The sequence below is a fragment of the Ammospiza nelsoni genome, chromosome 2 (genome assembly GCF_027579445.1).
Source record: "Ammospiza nelsoni isolate bAmmNel1 chromosome 2, bAmmNel1.pri, whole genome shotgun sequence".
Classification (NCBI taxonomy): domain Eukaryota; kingdom Metazoa; phylum Chordata; class Aves; order Passeriformes; family Passerellidae; genus Ammospiza; species Ammospiza nelsoni.
The window spans coordinates 56,809,291-56,831,692 of NC_080634.1; the positions used below are offsets into that span (position 1 = coordinate 56,809,291).

General features: G+C 41.7%; 2 protein-coding genes across 4 annotated transcripts in view; one reads left to right on the forward strand and one right to left on the reverse strand.

Annotated features, from left to right (window-relative positions):
- The window catches only part of SETDB2 (SET domain bifurcated histone lysine methyltransferase 2), a 51,741-nt gene extending 32,774 nt beyond the window's left edge, over positions 1 to 18,967 (reverse strand). The window contains exons 1-14 of the mRNA XM_059493951.1: positions 18,703 to 18,967; positions 17,690 to 17,749; positions 15,280 to 15,402; positions 13,793 to 13,858; positions 13,123 to 13,225; positions 11,533 to 12,108; positions 9,933 to 10,052; positions 8,774 to 8,943; positions 7,809 to 8,031; positions 6,848 to 6,932; positions 5,790 to 5,883; positions 4,790 to 5,118; positions 4,001 to 4,089; positions 1,856 to 1,955 (exon numbers count right to left, since the gene is read on the reverse strand). Coding sequence (XP_059349934.1) covers positions 1,856 to 1,955; positions 4,001 to 4,089; positions 4,790 to 5,118; positions 5,790 to 5,883; positions 6,848 to 6,932; positions 7,809 to 8,031; positions 8,774 to 8,943; positions 9,933 to 10,052; positions 11,533 to 12,108; positions 13,123 to 13,225; positions 13,793 to 13,858; positions 15,280 to 15,402; positions 17,690 to 17,749; positions 18,703 to 18,718 — 2,154 coding nt within the window. The 5' untranslated portion in view covers positions 18,719 to 18,967. The remainder of the gene's footprint in view (positions 1 to 1,855; positions 1,956 to 4,000; positions 4,090 to 4,789; positions 5,119 to 5,789; positions 5,884 to 6,847; positions 6,933 to 7,808; positions 8,032 to 8,773; positions 8,944 to 9,932; positions 10,053 to 11,532; positions 12,109 to 13,122; positions 13,226 to 13,792; positions 13,859 to 15,279; positions 15,403 to 17,689; positions 17,750 to 18,702) is intronic.
- A 382-nt stretch (positions 18,968 to 19,349) lies between these two features.
- CAB39L (calcium binding protein 39 like) overlaps positions 19,350 to 22,402 on the forward strand; it is a 60,821-nt gene continuing 57,768 nt past the window's right edge. For 2 of the 3 annotated variants that reach the window (XM_059465965.1, XM_059465968.1), the window contains exons 1-2: positions 19,350 to 19,410; positions 20,551 to 20,677. The gene's annotated coding sequence lies outside the window, so the exon portion shown is untranslated. The remainder of the gene's footprint in view (positions 19,411 to 20,550; positions 20,678 to 22,402) is intronic. The other variant, XM_059465971.1, reaches the window with a different exon arrangement.

Sequence of the window (22,402 nt, forward strand, 5' to 3'; positions counted from 1 at the left end):
GAGGTTTGCTTGCTGGATGTGTCAAACTCTCAAACAGAGCTGAGAGAGAGAATATCTGAGGTTTCACAGTAAGCAGAATGGTTCACAGGTCTGTTATCTCTGTGAAAGGTCCACTTTTAACAGGCTGAAACTCCTTATACATGATCAAACTTGAAAAATCCAAGAGCATCATGTGTTGCAATACAACCCCATGATTTTTTAAGCTTGAAGCATACAAAACAAACAAACAAAAAAACCCACTTAGGGCCACAGATACCATGTTTGTCCACAGTTACACAGCACAGATACAACCCAATTAAAGCAGAACCCTAAGCCATGAGTGCATTAGATATCCACTGCCTCCTGGCCTCAGGGCTGAGAACTGGCTCCTGCTTATCTTTCATTTTGCAGTATAGGCTTGGACATAACCAGGCCACGACCTTCATTTGCTCCAACCATTTCCCTGAAAACCCCCACAGGAGCAGAGTGACATGGTGAGCACTGAGGCATATGGACTGGAATCTGGGATACCAACCATGCAATTAACACATGAATAGTGGTGGTTTTTCCAAGACTCATTTATCAAGGAACAAAGAAAGGTGCAGGTACAAGAGTCTCATGTTTACCTTCTCCAACAAAGGTAATTTTACTTCAAGCCAACCACTTTATTCCATAAACGACAGTCTGAGTGAACCTTTTTTTTAGGTCTCGTGCTAATCAGCTGGCTGTATGGCAGTGATTTCCCTGTGAGCTAGGATGCTCTCAGTGTTACTCCTCGAGGCTGACACATACCTGATCAGCTGCAGGCTTCTGGTAAGTGACACACAGTCTTGTACTATAGTGCCCCTGGATTTTGTATTATTAACTTTAAATCATTATCATATCCTCTGCAGTAACAGAGTAAAGTTTGCCATCAAACTCCTTAAGTCTTACTTTTACAACATTTTTAATAAAACCACTTTTTTTGAAACCTTTGGCAGTGGTTCTTCAAGCATCTAAACTGCTCACCTGTGCCACCTCCTTGCTTGCCCAAGGCTCCACCACATTCAAAAGCCACACACCTGCACAGCCATCCCTTGCTCCATTTCAGAGCCACCTCCTGCATCTGCACTCCCAACGCAGCTTGTTTCTGTCTTACCAACAAACCATGTGGTAAGCAATTCTGTGGCCCACCTGTCCCATACACAATATGGCACTGAGATGAGGTACACTGGATTTCTCAAGGATTTCTCTGTGCGTCACAAATGTGGAGAGGGGAACAATCCAACAAAACCCAGTCATTTCTCTCCTGCTGCAGCAGGACTTGTCCAGCTCATTTTGTAGCACAAACACAGCTCTGCAGAACTGTTCTGTTTAATTCTGTCTCTGTTCAGGACAATCTGTCCCACCGGATGCAACAGACTTAGGTGTATTTGAACAATTCCTAGTGCCCAGACAGGCAGTCTTGCATTCATAATAAATCTCAGAAACCTGAGTTTTGCTAACTAAGCACTGTGGAGAGGCACAGAAAACACCAAGGAACTGCTGCTCTCATCAGTCATGTCTCTGCTGCAGATGGCATGGAGCAGGAATTCTTCCAGTGCACTGTGAACTTTGCTTGTGGAGGGAGCAGGGAGGAGGAAGACCAATTATCCAGGAAAGACTCGATGCCTGCTCTGATGCCTGCTCTTAGGACAAACAGTTCTATTTCTGTAAACTACAAAAGTGACATTTGAATGTAAATTTAAAAAATCATCAGGTGAAAGGCATTTTAGTTGAATGCAATTAGCACCACTTGAGGGCTGTTTGCTGAGTAGTCATCCCTTCCAGCATATAAATTCCCAGGTATGAGATGTGTTGACAGTAGGAAAGCTTTTGCCTATAAGGTTTTTTTCCTGCACTTCTGAACTCCACAGTGACAGGAAATTTCTGTCTCTGGCATGCTTCCAGCTTCATAACCATAATCCCAGGTGAGTTCGGTTCCCGCTTTCACATGTCTAAGGAATAAAACAGTTAATTTGCTTGAACTAAGTGAAACAGTACTGCGCTAACAATTTGTCACCAACAACACACATGCAAACCCCAAAATTGTAGGGGGCAGGGAGCATCACACAGACAGCTTGGGATGGGAAGGAAACAAGGCAGACAAGGAGTCGCTGGCACACTCATGCTCCTTTGGCTATGGAAATTACAAATAGGGTTGGAGTCTATTTCTAAAGAATGTGCTCTAACCTAGAGGGAAATTCTGGGAGACAAAAATCAAACAAAAAAAGCCACTACAAAGCCAAAGCCAACCAAACAAAAAACCAAAACCAAAACAACAACAAAACAAAAACCACCAAAAGAAAAACCCAAAACCCCTTAAAACAAAACAAAACAAACAAAAAAAGGAAATTCACATAAATAATACATCTAAATGAATAACATAGTTTTCAGTTTTGTTATTTTTGCTATGTACAGTGCATCACTGAAGTTTGAAGAGATCTTTAGCTATATTGCTGAAGACTGTCATCTTTGGTCTGGCAGGCTACCTTTTAATGAAATTGCACTATGTGCACCAAGCTCAAACTCAGAATTAAACACGTGCTCCTCATGAATTAGCTGCTCTGGTAGTAAAATAGAAGAAATGTCTAGGGCAGGAAATTCATTGTCCAAAATGAATGCCAAACTAAATACCTGAGATTATGATGCTGAGGAACAACTGATGGAAAATGTAAGAAAATATGAATATTGTGATGAAGAGAGTAATTCTCTGATGTTTCTCACTGGATATGGTATAGGGGACATCCAGTGAATTCCTAGGCAGCTGACTGAGAACAAACAATAAGGACTTTTCATACAGCACTGGGATAACTGCAGCCTGGGACTTGCTGACTTGAGATGGTCTAGAGGCCAGACATGTAAAACAAATAAAAAGGCCAGGCATGTAAAACAAATAAAACTTGCCCAGGTGACTGGGCAAGTCCATGGAAGGCACACAATTAAGCTCAATGATCCAGATGAAGTCCTTAATTTAGAAAAGTTGTAAAAGGGTGATGTCCAGAAAATGGAAGAGCCAGCGAGGGGAACTCTCCTTCAACAATCTTCTTCCCTAAGTGTCTTTGCTGTCACTGTTATCTCTCTCCAGTGGCCTCAGTCCTCACTACACTTCTTTACCAAGTGCCTGAGCAAGAAAGACTCTAGCTAAAACAAAATCCTGTTTTGGATGTATTTCAAAACATTGTCCTCACAGTTCCTCCCAGTGCAATCCACAGCATCTGTCATATGGAGCAGAGCTGCAAGGCTTCACAGAAGATCAATGTTCTGTGGATTTGGTTTGTTGGCACAAATTCTCCCCTCTCTGTTCTGTTCTCACCTAGTTCTACTGCTGACATGCATGTCAGCCAACTTCATTTATACAATTCATCTTTCCTCTCCTGCTGCCATACTGTGTCTTGCTGGCACTAGCTCTCTGTACCTCTCTTTCTGTTAGACACCAAGGAAATATCTGCATCTCTTACTTTCAGAACACATTTTCACCTCTGTGTATCCTATTGTCATATCCCCAGGACATGCTGGGCTACACAAAGTCCTGCTTGTCTTGACAGCTCTGAGGAAAAGGACTGAAGCCTTTTTGGCCCACGAAGTGTCTCAACCTTAAAATCCTGTGGGGTTCAATCCTGCCCTATGTGAGGCAAATCTGGTGGCCATTCCTTGAGACACAACAGTAGGATGAGTGGATCTTGGCCTTCTGAATGACCATGCTGAGTAAAACCTATTCTTGCACTGAAGAAGATTATCACTGAAGTGGACACATCAAAATTAACCTTCTCTACTTTACATTTCAGTGCAAAACTGAAGCAAAACTCATTAATGATAACCAATGACTATTTCTTCTGCCTTTAGTGCACAATAAGAAGTCACCTCTAAGGCAGTTTAATGCTTTTATGATCTAAGCATCTGCCCCACCCCTCAGTATAATTATACTCCAATAAGTGAGCAGTGTTTTTTTTTTTTCCTCCTAGTGCCTTAAATGAACAACATTAAACTTCCAGAAATTCACCTGTTTGTGAAGAATGCAACCCATGGAAAACTTCTGTTGTGAGTTTCTACAAACACACTTTGTGCAAAGAGATTTGGGCAGCAGCTGTGCTGTAAAACAGATAATCTGAATTAGTAACAGCCCAACACCACATCGTTGGCTGAAAAATGACGTCAGATATCACTTTGTATCAGATATCTTTCACCAGTAAAGGCAGTTTCTTCCTTCCCTTCTTGAGCCCACATGGAAAGTTTATCACTCAATGCCATTGCCAGGGCAGCAGTGCTAGGGAGCAAGCAATGGATTGCATGATTGTGTGTTGGCCAAGTACAGGATGTGAAAGGTCACTCAGGTACAGGTAAGAACATGTGTATGCTCATGAGAACAGAAGGAAGGCTTCTGCAAGATGCACTACTAATATTAACACCATATTACCTCTGCAAAGAAGAACAGTTTAAACATATGCAAGAGTTTTGCTGTAAGACATATTCATGCCAGTGAAGAGAAATAAATTATTTGTGTAAGGAAGGCATGTTCATGCCAATGAAGAAATAAATTATTTGCAGCATACCTGCAAGATAAGTCTATGACGTATTTGTCTTAGCTGAAGGTACTTGGCAATTGAACAGCCAGTGTGACCCAACCTATTGTCCTGTCACCTGTGATGGCAGGGAGCACCACATGTGCCTCTCTTGTCGTGCACCCACCACCCATACTGTTTATGTGCAAAAACTTTCTAGTCAAAGCTTAAATAAGTAAATGATGTATTTGCAGAGGCAATGAAAAGAACCCATGCAATTTAGTACTTACATTTAGAAAACGACCCACATTTCCTTCTTTTGTGGCATCCAGTACATAAATATTTTCTTCATTACTGTTCTTGGGAAACATCCCATCATCCTCAGACTCCTCACAAAGTGCATCTTGTTTTGGCTGCCTGCTATTTTCTCTGCAGTCAGCTTTTAGGGGTGCATTGCTGGATGGCCTCACAACACAGGTGTCATCCAGCACACTGGGCTTGCCACACTCAACACCCTGCAGTGACAGACTCTTCCTTTCACATCCTGCAGTCTCTACACCAGCAGAGTCAGTCTGTCCAATGTCCATCAGATGATCTTCCTTCTGCTGCTGGGTGCATTCTGTCAATGGACATGTATGTTATTTCTCAACAGCAGTTTAATGCCAAAGCCTTTCCCTTGTTTGGCCCCAAACTCTCACCCACCCACTTTTCCCACATCCTCCAGAATCTAGGCAGCTTACTTGCTATCTACAAGTCTAGAACACAATTTTTTCATGTCTCTCATCAATCCTCCCAACAAATGACTGTTTCCTGCTGTGATGCCTAAAGCACTTGCTCAAGGTGCCTCTGAGTGACCTAGTGTCTCACTCTTCTCAAATCCCATTCCAGACTGACTTTTCCCACATAGCATTTTTTATCATTCTCCACTTTAATTCCCAAGAGAATCACAAACTGTAACTAAGACAGAAGCAAAATGGATGTGCAAATAGCATCAGTTTCACACTGCCTCTCCAGCTTGACGTCTCCCCACCCCAGTGTTATATCCTGTTCAATTTTTGTTGGCTGGAACAGGTACTGGCTGTGACACAGCAAGATCTGCAAGGCTGACTTTCCCACAACTGCACACTATTTGAGAAGCTGCTGTCTGGACAGTCCAACTTGTCTCAACATCTATGGACAGCATTGCTCTACTCTAAGAAGTGGCCTGCCCACACTGTCTACATTAAAGTCTATCCCCAGATGGGACACAACTGTACAAAGCATGCAGTACATAGAGCTCTGCAAACCTACTTTCTTTTCCTTTCTTTGTTCCACTGGTTAGTTTTGTTTTGCTTGGTTGATGAATCTGAGAACTATCATCTTCATCTGAGCTGGTACTGTGCACCTGTGTATCAAATGAAAAGGCTGTGATGTGCTGCATGCAACTCTGGGCCAAAAGTGCATAGCAAGCGGCTTTTAGAATTTCAAGGCTGAAGTTTCAAAGCTATTGTAATGCATAGCTGTGGCTGAATTTGGCAAGTTAATACATTGGCTGCAATGCAACATTTATCTTAATTTCAAATTCTCCTTCATAATAACCAGGAAAGAGTCTCCCAGTAATTAAGACATGTAAGTAAGTGCTAAAGTCCCAATATTTCACCAGAATTTTAAGTTGCTTAGCCAAATACCAAACATGCTTTTTACACAGTTTCAATGAAATGACAAGATGTGGCAGAATTTCTCCTCTCCCATCAAAAAAAGGCAATTAGTTATGGGACCCCTAAAAAAGACAGCAGTGCAAAATGTTTGCATGAAAATTTCATGTGCATTTCTTAAGGGCAATAAATCCAGTAAAACCTACAGCATGAGCTTACACCAGCTTTCCTCCTCTGCACATGTTTGCAGGCAACACTTCACACTCATAAAAGGTCAGGAGTCACATTCAGGTCAGTTCTCCCAACTCTGTTACTGTATGAGAAAACTGCATAGACATCCTGGAATTCCCTTCTCTCCCTGCTGTGCCATTCTTTGGGGAGACATCACACAAATATTATCACTCTGACCCCCTAACCCTGTACACAAGGGGTGCAGGGGGAGAATGATTACTTCAGGCTCTTGAGGAATGTAAGCGAAGGGGGGAGAAGGGAAGGCCATGACAGTAGATAGTGCTGGTCTGGGGGAACATGCTGAAGGATTGGTAATGGAGAGAGGATGGGATGCAGCTTCCAGCATGACAGCCTAGCTCACAGTGTGACCCAATCTCATGAAGAAAGGTCATTAGAACTATACAAACATACAAGATGAAAATGTCAAAGTTAACATACATATTCCACACAGTGAAAAATGAATCTGTTAAAGCCACTTATTACCATTTCTGGCTGGTGATTGCGAAAAATAAGTGTTCTAGTTCCAGGCCTTCTCACTGCTGCATTACTTGAGTTCTTCTGATGAACCCTGCACAGAAAGGTCAGAAGGAAATTATAAAAGACAAACAGACCCATAAGTAACTCTCACAAGACACATTTCTCTAACAATCTCTAGTTCCAGTCTCTTCTCTAGAAGGAACTACAGCAGAGCCTGTGGTCTGGCCTCACCCCATGTTCTGTGAGTATTTTGTTTTTAAGAATTGAGAACCTAGGTTAGGTTCTTTACTGCATTTGTAAGAAAGCAGTTGCTCAAACTTTTTTGAGAGATCAGCAGCTGCTTTTAAATTTTTTTCCAGCTGTCATGCTGAGAACCAAATTGTCTGCTGCTTTACTATTATTATATCAGATTATCTCAAAATAGAACACCTACAGAGTTTTGTCTTTTCCTGTTACTACTTTCAACAATTTTGACAGTACAGCTTTCAACTAGGAAAACATATTCACTGCAAAAGTGAGGTGCTGTCAGACTCTTAACAGGAGAGGTTAAGGTTTCTGGCAGGAAAGGTTATGTTACAAATAAAAGGTTTAGAGACTGGGAGCAAAGGGCAGAATAGCTGGTGGCTGATGTATTATCAAACCCTTCAGTGTCATCAAGTATCTTTAAACAATTTATTTCAAGTATACTTTATTAATTCTTTCAAATTAGCATTCCCATTAATGCCCTGAACAGATCAAGTATACCCAAGAGATGAACTGAATTTCTAGAAAATGCCAAGCGGTACACATAAGTAAAATTAATACAGAGAGAAAACTCTGTCCCACAAATAATTGGGAATTTAAAAAGAAGTTCAGAAAGAAAAAAACACCACCCTCATATGACGACATACTCTAAGTGATACAACAGAATTCCTTGATTAGCAGAATATTAGTTTTGTTATGCTTAAGCTTACTTTCATAAACTTACAGAGTTGATTTATTTTCATTATCCACAGTCTGAGACAAAGAATCCTGATTCTCAAGAATGTCATTTTTGTCAGTCTGCACTAGTTCAATCACTGAGTCTGAACGACCAAGGTCAAGTTTTCTTTTTTTGGAAGAAAAGTCATGGCCTCTATCATTCACTGCACTTTTCTCCTTCAGCTCTTGCTCACTATCTCCCAAAACTTCAGCTCTGCTCATTAATCTGCCTGAAAGAAAAAGAAAAGTTTTCTTGCTTTTTTTAAAATGCTTGTTTGCTGAGTCACACTCACTAGCACAGGTCAAACTTACATTAACAAATAGAAGAGCATTACTTGGGAAAGCAAAATATGAATGCTGTCTGTAATTCTATAATGTCAATAGAGGCTGGAGTACAAACTGAATTAGAGAAGGGCATGTAGTAATAAGACAAAGGACAATGGCTTTAAACTACTGGAGAGCACATCTAGATTAAATATTAGTAAGAACTTCTTCACTGTGAAGGTGGGAGGTCCTGGCACAAGTTGCCCAGAGCAGCTGTGAGAGCCCCATCTCTGGAAGTGCTCAAGGTCACTCTGGGTGGGGTACTGAGCCACCTGGTCTAGTGAAAAGTGTCCCTTGCCCATGGCAGGAATGCAACTAGGTGTCTTTTAAGGTCCCTTCCAACCCAAACAATTCTACAATTTTAAGAATTTTACTGAAGGAAAATTAACCGTGGTGTAGGATGCACAGATTTATGAGGGAAAAACCCAGCAATCTGAGACAGCTTTTGCTCCATTTGTTTGTCTGTCACCGTCTCATAGCAGAGCTTTTCCAAGTTCTTATTCATATTGATCATATTGCAAGTTAAGATTACATTGACACACTTCTCTTCCAACCCTGTATTTCCCTGATCTCAAAAAAAAATCCAGGGCACACACCGTGGGAGAGGAAAAATTATGCTACATGTCTTCACAGGTCCCCTCCTGCTACCTGAGTAAGTACAAACAAATGTCCCCTTGTCGATGTCATCCAGGCAGCGGACACCCCAGCCCTTCTTCTCCGTGTTGAACACTTGCAGCCTGACTTGAATGCCATGCTGCACAACTCTGTTCTGACACATCAGCTTGTCACACCTGCACAGCACACTACACTCATAAATCCTGGCAAGGGAAGAAAAACAAAGCACAACATAAATGGATGCATTAGCATAACAAAGTTCCTGTTATTAATTCCCTTTCTAAGCATCAACAAGGCAGTGGACTGAAATATACAGACTCTGGCTAAAACTGGTTGTGCAGCAATGCTCTGAAGCTTGTGATTTTATTGACTGCTGGTTCATCAATTTTAAGAGCCTGTCTGCCAGATTTTGGCATAAGTATACTTAAGATTACATACATTTTGGCATAAGAAAAACAAATGCCATATTTTTGTTTTATAGGAGTAAATCACACAGAAACTGAAATCCCTAAGAAGCACCTAATTCTATACTGGAACTGATTTTAGCAAGAACACATATGCCTGGACTTCACTGTAGCTGTCCATTTCCAAAAGGACTCATAATTGTGGGGTTTTTTGCATCTGTTTTTGGATTCTCTGACAACTTTAATTCTGCATGTCAGCCAAAAACTAACATCACATAGAGGACTGAAAGGGGCTCCTCAAGCCTATAGATTTAAGCCTTTGGCTATTGCAGAAAGCTACCTTGCATAATACCTCTCCTAGAGACCTGAAGTAACTAGCTTCTTCTCCAGGCCACCTATTAATCCACAGGAGCTGAATAAGAGAAAGGGCAAACATTTGAATCATTGGATGGCTTTTGGACATTCTTGGAAGAGCCACCCATAACAAAGTCTGGCAAAAGCAGCTGGCTGCTACATCTTTAGGATTCTGGTCACTCTTCACACTTCTCCTGGACCTTGACCTAAGCTGTGAAAACTGTAGGATCTGCAATACAAAAGTTTTTTTTCCCTCTTATTCAAGTCACATTAATTATTTTTTAGCATCCTGATCTGTCACTAAAATTGTGACAAAAATGGAAGGTTTCAGTAATCCAAAACCTCCAGATATTTTAATCCTGCGGCACTTAGACTGAACTATTCACTGCTGTTTTATTTGTGTGTTCTTATTTTACTCCTGTGGTGTTTCTTACCCACTAGGAACAGGTCCCTCCAGTCTCTTGTAACGGTACCCATGGGATCTTTTACTACTTGGAGACAGAGAAATTTTACTACAGCCTCTTGCTGTTAGCTGTAGGCATGCACATTTGGACCTAAAAATAAGAGTAAAACATCTCAGAATGGATTTGAAGCAGAATAAATCAATCATAAATCTAGGTAATTTGAAATGCAATTGACTATACACACACACACATACATTTCTGTATATACACCTGTATTGCCCCTCCCTGCTCCATTTACTCCACAAGACTGTTTCAGGCACCTTTTCCCTTAGTCTCTTGGCTGGTTACCTGTGCTTTAAAATAACCATGTTCTCTTCACCCCAACTCCATTCTTCTGCCAAGCTCCTTAAATGGCACATTTAAACAGCTGAAGCACAACAGAAACTTATTATAGGCAGGGCACTGTCAAATGGATCAAATGAATAAAAATCATCTCTTCTGGCACAGCATCCCAGCCTGTTTGCCACTACTTGGTTATCTTCCTCCCTCCTTAGCCCCCAAGAAGTGAAGAATTTTACACTGTGGAAAATTCAAGCAACAGTGCTTGTCTTCACCATTGTATGTCATGACAACTTCAAAGAGTCACAGTGATTGTGCAAATCCTAAACTCCAAAACTGCACATCAAAAGCAACTCAATTCTTGTGAGACTTTATGCAAAAAAGTGGCACACTGCGTGCTTGCTGTTTCTCACCACTCAGCTGAAACTAAATTACAAAATCTGGCAGACGTTACACCAGGCTGTGATTTTCAGCTTTTGTTGGGTCATGAGCAACTATGTTGCACAGCAGCATGTGCAACTGCCCTAGCTGTCAATAATACAGAATGGATGCAACACCAAATAATGCCTGCAGAGAGAGACCACACAAACATCCTTCAAGAAAGTAGACAAAAATACCACCAAACTTGCATATGGTAACTGTGGCAGCTTTCCACAGTGTCTGTAGCTCAGTTACTGGGATTTAGAAAAAGATGACAATGAGCAAGAGTATTGGAACTGCTCAGACCACAAATGTATTCTGTAACCACTGAGTTTTGTAGTTTCTGTTTAGACAAGGGGAAGAATGACATGTAGATGTTGGAAACGGGGATGTTTCTTCATCTGCCCTCAGTAAACCACTAATGTCCGAATGATCTGATCCCTCAAGGCTGTCTCACCCCATCTACAGGATGTCATTTAACAGTAGGAACTGCAGCAGAAATTGTCAGGCAGGATCCTTCCCTGCCTGCCCTGCCTCTGCTGGCACAAGACTCCCGTCCCTACTCTTTTTCCAAAGCCAAGATATCTGCTTGTCAGTTCCACCTGGAGAAGAAGCACTGCCAGTTTGGAAGAAAGGAAAAGGAACACAATAATCCACCTGTTGATCGCTTCCTTGCCTACAACAGAGGGTGGACCAGTGGGAGCACCTAAGCTCTGGAGAAGAGGAAGACACAATGGTGTCACTCAACACAAAGCATGGCACAAGATATTCCAGCAGTGCTGGTTCTGTTCGGTACTGTGCCTTCACACCCCACTACTCTGCTATTGAGGCATCGTGTGTCATTGGCCCAAGATGAGATGTTTCTACCCACCTATCGATGCAGCCATCTGTGCAGTCACAGGAATCAACAAACAGGCTGGAGAGATTGTTGAGATAATATCCACGCGGCCACGAGGACTTCCGATACTTGAAATAAGGCAGTCTTGCATGGTCGAGGTCGTTACAGAAGGAGATGGGCACAGACTCGGCTCCGTCGCTAATGTCGAACTCAAACACCAGGGGCTCGGGATTCATGGTGTTCCTGCCCAACAGCACATAGGTGTTGAAGGAGAAGTGATCAACAAACAAGAAATTGCACTCTGTTTCAAACAAGTAGTTCCGCACATCTTGAAAGCTTCTCAGACTGCGCCCACAAGGAGCTTTGTAATTCACATCCAGCGGCTTCGAAAGGCAGTCTGCTTTCGCATGGCGTCTTTGGAAGTCAAACAGGATGGGGATCTTCAGTGGATTTTCACCCTTGTAGGAACCCACTGCTCTGTTGGCAAGACATGCACTAGAGCACTTGTGGTTCTGATACTGAACTTTTAAAGGTAAACCTTGAATTTTGCTTGGTGCTTCTTTACTCCCTGAGTAAAGGGAGGTTTTTTCCATGTCCTCTTTTTCACTACTTGAAGTAAAAGAGTTAAAAAAAAAGAAGGAAGAGCAACATCTTAGATAACCAGTGTTGTGTTCAGTTTTTTAGCAGTTCAATATTTTTAGCCCCATTGCTAGAAGGCCCAAGGTTTCTCATGGTATAATTGTCCTAACAACATATAAAGACATATCCAGTTGCATTAAAAAAAAAAAGCTTCTTCCCAGAACTTACACACTAAAACACAGCAAGGAAATTTTAAAAAAAGGAACAATGTTGTCACTGTCATATTTTCTGGAAAAATCCCTTCACCACGATTTCTTCTCCTGGGAAGCTGAGAAGCCTCAGAGAAAAATGAAAACAATAATTATATGATTGCTTCTCCAGTGTCTTGCTGCTTTGGAATGTGGTTTGGAGATTGTTTATCCAACATGTGAATTGTTTTTACTTAATGACCAATCACGGTCCAGCCATGTCGGGACTCTGGAGAGTCACAGGTTTTTCATTAGTGTCTTGCTAAGCCTTCTGTAAGTATTCTTCCTCTATTCTTTAGTAAAGTTTTAGTTTAGTATTCTTTAATATAATATAGTAACATAAAGTAATAAATTATTCTTCTAAGAACATGGAGTCAGATTCATAATTTCCTTCCTGCCACGGGGACCCCAGAAAATACCACACAATGAATTTGCCCCCATCTTTCAAATCAGTACCTGAGGCTAAATACTAAACACAGAGAGACTAAGTTACACAGCTGACAATCTGCACACTAAGGAAAGCCTGAGAAGTGATGCTCAAGTCCTAACCCTGATAACACTCATGAACCTTTATTCACAACCATGCCCTATTCTGCAATGTTCCCATGTGGGAAATTAAACAAGTCTATCCAAAACCTCAGGTTTTCCACATAGGTCAAGTTAAAAACATTTTCACTTTGAAAACTCAAAGGATTCAAATTTGGTTTAAAACATTGACTTTAGAAACACAAATTTTAGAGCTCTCTCAACTGGAGTAGAGAATATGTCAAATAAGGAACTGAAAGAAGGCACTGACCTGTCAGAAGCTTCTACAATGTCTGCAGCATTGTCATCTGGAAGAAGAGGCTGCACTTTGGGTTTGGTTTCCTGTGCATCATCTCCTTTCAATTTGTCACTTACTGAAAAAAACTGAATGTGAGCAAAATCTTCATCAAGCCAGATTTCAATTTATCATTGAATTTACTTTAGTTACTAAAGAGATAATTAACAAAACACATTACAAACAAGGCATTGCTATGAACTACAGCTAACAAAAAGCTTGTTAGCAAGTGTCCCACTGAAAAACCTTCCATGTGGTTTTCAAAGTGACCAGAAAGAACATGCACATGAAACACATTTACAGATCTCCCTTCATTGTCAGAGATAAAAGGATGCCAAGCTATTACAGCCAGTGGAGCCATGCACAGGATACTGCTCACAGACAGCTGGGGTTCATAAGGGCTTACTAGTTCAAATTCTCTTCCTGTGGTACAAGTATTATACACACAAACCACAAAAATACAAACCCAGGTGAGAGTTCACAGTTCACTACTTGAGGAAATTAATAATTAGGCTTTCCTAATTGTAATGCTAATGGCCTTCTCAGATCTATTTTATTGATTTCAAAAAGGGACTTGAGCTTCTAGTGAATAAAACAAGACAGATTAAATCCACACACCAGACAAACGCAATGGAAATGCACATACCATTTGGCAAGGTTAAGAGATCACCTAGATTAGCTTCATTCACCAGTGCCCAAGCCTGCCAGCACTCTATGCAAAAAAAACCAAACCAAAACAGATACTAAGTTGGATTTAAGCGATGACAATAGGCAAAACAAGTGTTAAACCCTCCACAGACACTTGCTTCTCCTCACTTGCTCACCTAGAGCATCTCAAGACTGATACTACTAGAAATGTGCTGCACCACAGACCTGAGCAGACACATCTAGGAATTACAAAATTGTTACAGCTCACAGCACTGTGAATTGTTGTGAATTGGCACTCAATATCCATGAGCTTTTGGAAAGCTGCTGGAATATCTCCAAACACATAAACTGGTGGCAGCAATATATATCAAGACAATTTAGTGTAAACCTCTGCCGTGGTCAACAGACTGATCATCTTCAGGCTAGGAAGTGCTGGAACTTGGCAAACCAAATTAATGCTACTTCTAAATCGGTGGAAATGGCCTTCAGATAGAAGAATGCAAGACACCCTTTCTGTCTCAACCTCTTACCCCATGCTATAAATTTTACAAGCTGGCAGACAACTCTCAGCAAAATCCACCTTAATATTTTTGCTTGAAACATTTACAGGACAAAGCACTGAAAAATTCAAACTGAACTTCATCACAGATTCATTGCATCATCTGGGGATTCAAGTTCAACTTTTATCTCTGCACTGCTTTGATATTTTGCTGTAACAGTCAAGATGTGGGAGCTCAAGAACACAAAAAATTGCACTTCCAGTTTAGAGGAAGTGCTATATATATAATGCAGAGTGTGTGGCTATACTAGTTTTAAAGCATCTTACACCACTGTACATTGTCTTGCACAAGAAAAACCCATTAAGAGCCATAGGTTACATTTAGATAGGTGACTTAACAAAAAGAAGCAATTTTACTCAATTAAATAAACCAGTAAAAAGCAATCTGTGTACTGCTTCAATCTTATCAGATTTATGATTTTAGTGTATTTTGATGTAGACAGAGGAAGCTTATTTCCTTGAAAATCAGGAACAATCTGAAATGCATTAGTGTCACATTTTTCTACTATTGTTTCATGTTATAATGGAGTCTCTGACAAAAAATAATACTGAGGTGATTATTATCCTACCCCAAACCACTCAATTCACTGACAACAGCCTGAAAGGCTAAAACTTCTGATGATAAATGAAACACAAAGCACTGCAGATATTTCATTACTTCTCAAAAATTAATATTTCAGTTCCACGTGCTTAAGAGCTATTCATTGTTAAAAAAGTATACAGGCAAAACAGGAAAATAGCCAATTGTACCTGAAATTACTTTTATTTTTTAAAAAAGAAAAGACATTTTTAAAGTTCTTAAAACCACCAACAGCTAAGTTATTAAAATTCAGGGATATATGGATTATGGCAGATATCACATGGACTACACAATGCAGGCCACAGCTACTCTGCAGTCCAGTTTAACCACCATAAGGATTTCAAACCTTGGTTTGTTGCAGTTCCATTCTTGATCTTTTCCTTCAGCAAGGACAGCACATTTTGCAGCTGCTCAAATATGACATCCACTCTTCTACCTCCCAATAGTGTCCAAAATGTCTTCACATCACCTGAAATGCAAATTACCATTTACAGTTCCTGAGAAATCTAAAAACATGCAAACTCCTAGTGGACTATGCAAAGGCTCCCAGTCATTTGATTTGGAGTCACTTCTGAAAAAACAATCAGTACAGCAGGATTCATTAAACCTCCAGAAGTCTATTCCTAAACCTAATCAAGAAAGTGAAACAAGTTAAGTGTTCAAGAAGTCAAGTGATGAACTGGAGTGGCTTCCAATAGTGCACAATGCTCCTTCAAGCAACTCTTAAAGCAGATCAGAAAAGGAACTGTGGAAGCTTTTCTTCAAAGGCCAGCAAATGAGTCCCAATAAAAATGAATCTCTGAAATTCAAGTGACACAGGAGAATATTTTCAACTGAATGAACCGAATATTTTACTTGACAAAAGACACTGGGATTTCTTTTTATAGCTGTAACCTCTCTTAGCTGCATAGGCTGACTATCCTGTCCCATCATTAGTTTTGGTATGTTTTGTCAGGGAAAAAACTTTCAAAATATTTTCTGATAAAAGCAGTTTGATGAATGTTGTTCAACAAGGAGTATCAGTTGAAATAACTAACACACCTCATATATCATGCCTCCTTCCTCTATGAGAAATATTTATAAACATTTTGTTTAAAGAAATGTTTTTAAGCTACTGGTTTAGAACCTCTTCCCTTTCAAAGGTATGCACCTTTGAGGTGCTAAGCCCAGTCATGAAGGGTCTTGTAAAAATTTTAGCTGTGCATCTTTGTCAAGGACTTGAAAAGGAAATATGTTTCAGTGTGCCAAAAGATGATGGCAGAAGAAAGAACCAGCTCTTTCTCAGTTAATTTTGCTCTTCTTCAATGACCAAGCACAAAAGCATAAGCTAATCTGTTTTCCTACTCAGTTTCTAGAGGTGGAGTCACCACTGTCACCACACTAGGTTTTACATTCCACTTTCAGAAAGCAAATCTCTGTTGGTGCTGGGATAACACCTTCCCAGCAGTCAAGAAATACTGCATTCTTTTCAGGCTCATAAATAATATTCTTTCATTTTTTTGACTTAGTAGAGAATGACTTCTGTCACCCAGGGTACCTGGAGCCCAGTGATGCTACAGCAGTGTGGTTACTCTCAAAAGCACCATGACAGCAGTGAAAGAAGTAACAAACTTTTGTCACAACAATCCCTGCTCATGTCACCAGCAGCTAAAGGCATAACACTTAATATCAGCAGGCAATAATAAAAGTACTTTTCTCTTGTGAAATAGCTTGATTTGGCACTAACTTTCAACAAAATTTAATGATCTCTTATATTAACAGAAATTTTTTAAACATGTGGAAAGCCTAAAGTCCAACTACAGAAAAAGTCACAACAATTTTTGGAAACCTACACTACTGTCCAAGGGACACCACCTGCTCTGTGCCATTCCCACCCTTTGCTGTTCATGACAGTATCACAAATTTAATATAACAAAAAGTATATTAAATATTTGTGTTTAAAATAAAAATTTAAGAACACATTCAATTAAAAATATGCATTTTGAACTTCTAGTAATAAGTTTCTCCACTGCAGATTAAAACTGCTGTCCTTATTCATTACATGTTTTCAGCTATTTCCATACATTGACTAAATCTGGATAGCACTGTGGATGGATTCATTCAGAGGATGGGTGACAGAACAGTTTCTTGTTTCTGGGTCCTCAGCTATAATAAAGTGTAGGCTATAGGGAAATAAAACACTCACCTTGGAAATGCTTCCCCAGTTCTCATGCTGGAGTGCTCCAAAACTCCAGCAGCAAAAGCTTTGTTTTGCACAGAGAAGCAAAGATTGCATTTTTGTTCATAGAATAACTTTCATTTCAAAAAAGACAGATGTCCACACCACTAATCTCTCCAGTGCTAATGCTGCTATCACCAACCACAGCCAGAAGGACAGGGAATGAGCAGACACCAGATACATCTACCTTGCCAGCATTGAGAACCATCTCTCCAGCTGATGGATCAGGATGTGCACTGGCATCTGGCTCCAGGGATTTTCTTTTCCCTTTACAGAATCCTTGTGACCACATATCTCTTTTTTCCCAGCATTGTGCAGGGGAATGATGCTAGAGCAAGCAACAAGCAGCCAGCATCAGGGCTACTTACTCCAGCCACCAGATAAACAACCTGGGTGCATGTTTCCTGTAGTGCTGCTTACAAACCTCTTACACCATAAAAGGCAAAACTATTGTCTTCCAGTAGTAATTTTCATATCAGAAGCAGTGCCAAATATACATTACTTTCCTCTTTCCCTCCATAAATCTGAATTATATTACCTTCAGTGCTCTCCTCCCTGGGACTGGTAAGGTTCTCCTCTTCAAAGAGGTCACACAGCACTGCAAGAGGTGCAGAATGGACAAGTGAGTAAGAGATCAGGTGAGAAATTAAAAATAATTGTACCTACTCAGCTTTTCAAAATTTATACTAGTAAATACTGCAGTTGGCATCAGTGGAGGAGCACTGTGTGAGAATATGTTGTGTTGAAATAGTCACTCCCCTTTTAAACAGTCATCCCATGCCTTGTCAAGCTCTAGCTGAGGAACACTCAAACAAGCAGTGTGAGGAAATTTTTTTACTTAGGTGATTTCTTACTGTCCTTCAAGCACGAAGTTGTCACAAGATGACCCAAACTTTCCAGCACATTCAAATGAGCCTACACAACTCCCCTGCCCATTAACTCATAGGGGTTTTTTTTCCCTAAATTGATGTGCTCAGTACAGCAGTACTATAGCTAAATCAATTTATTTAGGGAAAAAAAGGAAAGTTGTTTTTAGGCGAATAAATTACTGAATCTGTTTCTTGCCAAATGCAAGACACCCTTCACTGCAAGAATACTAAGTAAGACAGCACTCTTCAACCACATTGAAGATTCCAAATTTTTATCTCCATGAATCAAGGAATCAATTAGGTTGGAAAAGACCTCTGAGATCATCCAGCCCAACCCATGACCGAGCTGCAGGATGCCAACTGGACCATGGCACTGAGCGCCACATCCAGCCTTCCCTTAAACACCTGCAGGGACAGTGGCTCCACCACCTCCGCGGGCAGCCCATAATGACACAGACAGGGTAAAACATGTCTTATTTACGTTCGCTCCTTCATCTTTTCTATGCTGTAACTGAAAAAAGAAATCAACCCCAAACCTTGCCATTCATTCTGGTTACTTCCTTGAGTTGAACGGGAAAATAGGTCAAGACAGTTGACTCCTAAAAATGTTTCTTACAAGACTAATGGCTGCCCAAAACACGCATACATATATATTTCTATATATAACTTTTAAAACGCTTACTGCTTTTCTCTTCCATCCTCCGGGGCTCTGCTCGGAGAGCTGCCCCCGGCGCTGTGGCGGCGCCGAGCCGGGCTCAGGTCGGGGTCTCGCTGCGCTCCGCCACGGCCGCAGGGCCCGCGCCGAGGGCCGGTGGGCAGGGGCCGGGGTGCCGCTCGGGCTGGGAGGCCGGCATGGGGCGTGCCTGCGGCCAGGGCTCGGGCCCCAGGTCACTCCCGCACCCCTCGGGGCCTCGGCCAGGCCCACGCCGGCTTCTGCTTCTTCTGCTGCTGCGGCTGCTGCTTCCCTTCTCCTCCTCGTCCAACGCTGCACCCGCGCTGCCGACCGCCAGGGGGGGCAACCCCGCCGGGGAGTGCGAGAGCCTGGATTTGGGCGGGCCCACATGAGGCGGGGCCTCGAGCGCGAGAAGCCCTTCCCTCTCTTCCCATTGGTTACAGTGGCAGGAGGGGCGGCGGCAGCAACCAATGGAGAAGCAGAGAGGGCGGGGAGGGGGCGGGGCCGCGCGGCGGCGGAGAGGCGGCGCAGGCGGGGCGGGGGCACGGCCGAGGGACTGGAGGTGCGTCCGCCATGTTGGAGGGGCGGGCCGGGGGGCGGGCTGCCTGCGGGGCTGTGGGGGCGCCGGCGCCATCTTGGGGCCGGGAGGAGAGCGGGGCTTCGGGCTGGTGTCCGGCTGCCCTCTGCTTGTTAATGTTTCGTAAATTAAAGCGTTCGGTACGTGGAGTTGCGTAACATCGCTGTGGCCTCTGCTCTTCTTCCTTGCTGGCTGCGCTGCTGCCGTATGGAGCGCTAAATTGTGGCTGCCCGTTTCTGTTCGAAATGCGAAAATAAAGTTTTATATCTCCCTTTAAAATTTGCAGCTGCGTTGCCTTTGCGAGTGTTGGTGTTGTGGTTATGTAGAGATGTTTTTCACAGGGGCAAAAATATAATCTGTTCTCAAAAAGCAGGGAGGCTGCTTTTTTGTCGCTTCTTTTTTGCCACCACTTTAAAACTGTAGAGGTAAACATGCTTCAGTAATTGCGAAAATATTTCCCATCTCGTGGCGGGGGGTAGAAATGTGATTATTGTGGGGACGGGAATGCTGTGTTTACGTGACATGCCGCTCTCATCTGATCCAAGATCCCCCAGAAGATTTTGATGTCCAGCATCTGCTTTGTACTCGTATAAAACCTTTTAAATGTTCACACAGACGTGCCTCCATCTGTGGCTGAAGCTCAGCCCGTGAGAGCTGCCCAGCTCCCCAGACACGAATGAGACAGCTCACAGCAGCATTGCTGGGAGGAGGGTGGCTCAGCACTCCTGATGTGCTGGCAAATCTCTCAATAAAATAGTCGTTTATTATGTTTTATAAAAGAGACTTCTCCCTTCTAATTGTTCATTTTAAAATTAAGCACAAGCTTTTCTTGCTCCTGGAATATTCTGCATTATGAGGTGATGCTTGCAGATTAATCTCGCTTTGGTGAATTATTAATAAATGTGCTTGTGAATTCTGAATGCTAGGGAACACTTATGGCTTTACAATTGTATATACGGAATAAGCCAAATGCAGAGAAGATGGAGCCCTATGTTGGAAGAATCTGAAAGAACATGACTACCTGCCTTGGACAAATTTTGAATTTTATGAATATATTAGAAAGTACTAATAGATTTCGCTTGCTATTTGAAGCAAAAAGAATGGTAACTACATCTTTCGTTAAATTAAAGACTTAGGACAAAATTAATGAGGCACTTTGTAAACATGCCTGAGTTTCCTTCCTTTTGCTTATAGCCTGGAACTCTAACATAGGCTTTCTGCAACATAGCAGCAAATTCTGCCGGTGAACCAGTAAGCTCAGTTCTTCCCAAACTTGTTAGGTGGCAGAAGCTCACCAGCGATGCTGATCTGACATCCCAGCAACCTGCCTGCAGCTCTCCTCCAGCAGCAGTGGGAGCTTCCTGGGGCTCTGCAGTCTGCACCTGGACTGACTCCCTGTACCCAGAGGTGAGGGCAGCACTCCCACGGGGTGACAGCAAAAGGAATGACTGTCCTGGAGAATGGTGCTGTTGGCTGAGTTGCTGAATTGAGCTGTCGTTACATAGGTCTGGTCATATGTTGAGATTTAAAATGAGCAATTGCATAGACAGGCAGAGTGCAAGTAGTTCCTTGGAGTGGGAGGAGGTGAACCTGGTTTCAAAGGAATTAATCTAGTTGTCTTCCCCAGGGATGTTTTTTTCACTGTGAATGCAGTGGGGTTTGGGTTTTTCCTTGTATGACCAGATAGACTTGGGTGAGGTAGAGACATGCAAGTCAAGCTCTGGCAAATAGCAAAGCAGTCAAAGCCATAGACTTTGGAAAGCCATGGGCATTCAGAAAATGTGGGTTTTATTGTTTTTATTTTTTTTTAATTTTTAAAATTTTTTTTATTCTGATAGAGCTTTCTGTCCTTTTCTGATAGGCTTGGCTCTTTGTGTTATTGACTCTTCTTCAAGTGTCATCATATTCATTGAATACTTCTGCCAGCTTCTGCTCTGTCACATTCTCCCTGTTATCCTTGGTGATTTAACTTGCTCCCTTATAGATGAATGTCTGCATTTCATCCTTTCAAAATGCAACTCTGATATAATCTACTTTTTTATTACATTGATTAGTTTCTGTGGTTTATATGTAGCCTCTTGTTATTCACAAGTCTATCTTCAGTAAGGTAACAGAACAGAGAACAGGCAATTCACTGCAAATCATAGATCATTCCTGCTTTACAAGTTGATCATCAACAAAATGGTTTTAGTGAGGCAGCCTTTGGTTTATCTTAGAAATTTTGCTGCAACACATCATTATCTGTGAAGACACAGGCTAATATTCCCTGTAGGTATGTAGCTCACTAATTGGACTCAGAGTATTTACAGGTCCTCAGTATGTTTTGTTACTGTGTTTTGTAATTCTTTTGGTATTGTAGATATGGTAGAAGGTTTTTCAGATTTTTTTTTCCCCCCAGGTATTAAATGAAAGAAAGGGGAGATTACAGGTCTCTGAGACGCCTGTAAATGAATTTTGTTCTACCTCTGGTGTAAGCATGTTTGCATTCTTGGCAACTAAAAGTCTGACAAATTGTCTGTTTGAGAAGTGGAGGTTCTAAAATCATAGGCTGTTATAGTCCTAAGGGAATCTTAAAACACAGGCAGAGACTGGCGAGGAAAAGGAAAGGAAAAATTTGTGTCACCGTTTTAACAATAGACTTCTTTCATGTGGAGGACCTAGATGTCTGTTAATTACTAACTGGCTTGAGGATTTTGGAATCTGGCCCAATATGCTGAAACTCTTACCCATCCACTGGCTGGCATTTTCTCCAAGGTCTGCATTTGGAAAGTGGTAGTGCAATGAATTTCATCTGTTTATGTAGCAGAGGTGTTTTCAGTTTCAGCCATATTTCTGTCTTCCACTCTCGGTGTTCATTGCCAGCAGAGATTCCAGGCAGTTGTGTGAGCACAGAGAGCAAGGACTGCTGTGGATGTTAGGCTATGTCACACCAAGCTGAGCAGCATGTGTTGCCTTTGCTGTGCCACAGCCCCACCACACTGATCAAGACCTAAAACTGTCCTCTAATTTGGGTGATGGGAGTGAGTTAACAAGATCTGAAAGCCTGTGATTACAAGTGCACTTGAAAGGGCCTGAGATTTCTGGAAACCAGGCAGTAGATGTATGTGATGCAAGGAATCCAAAATAAATGGA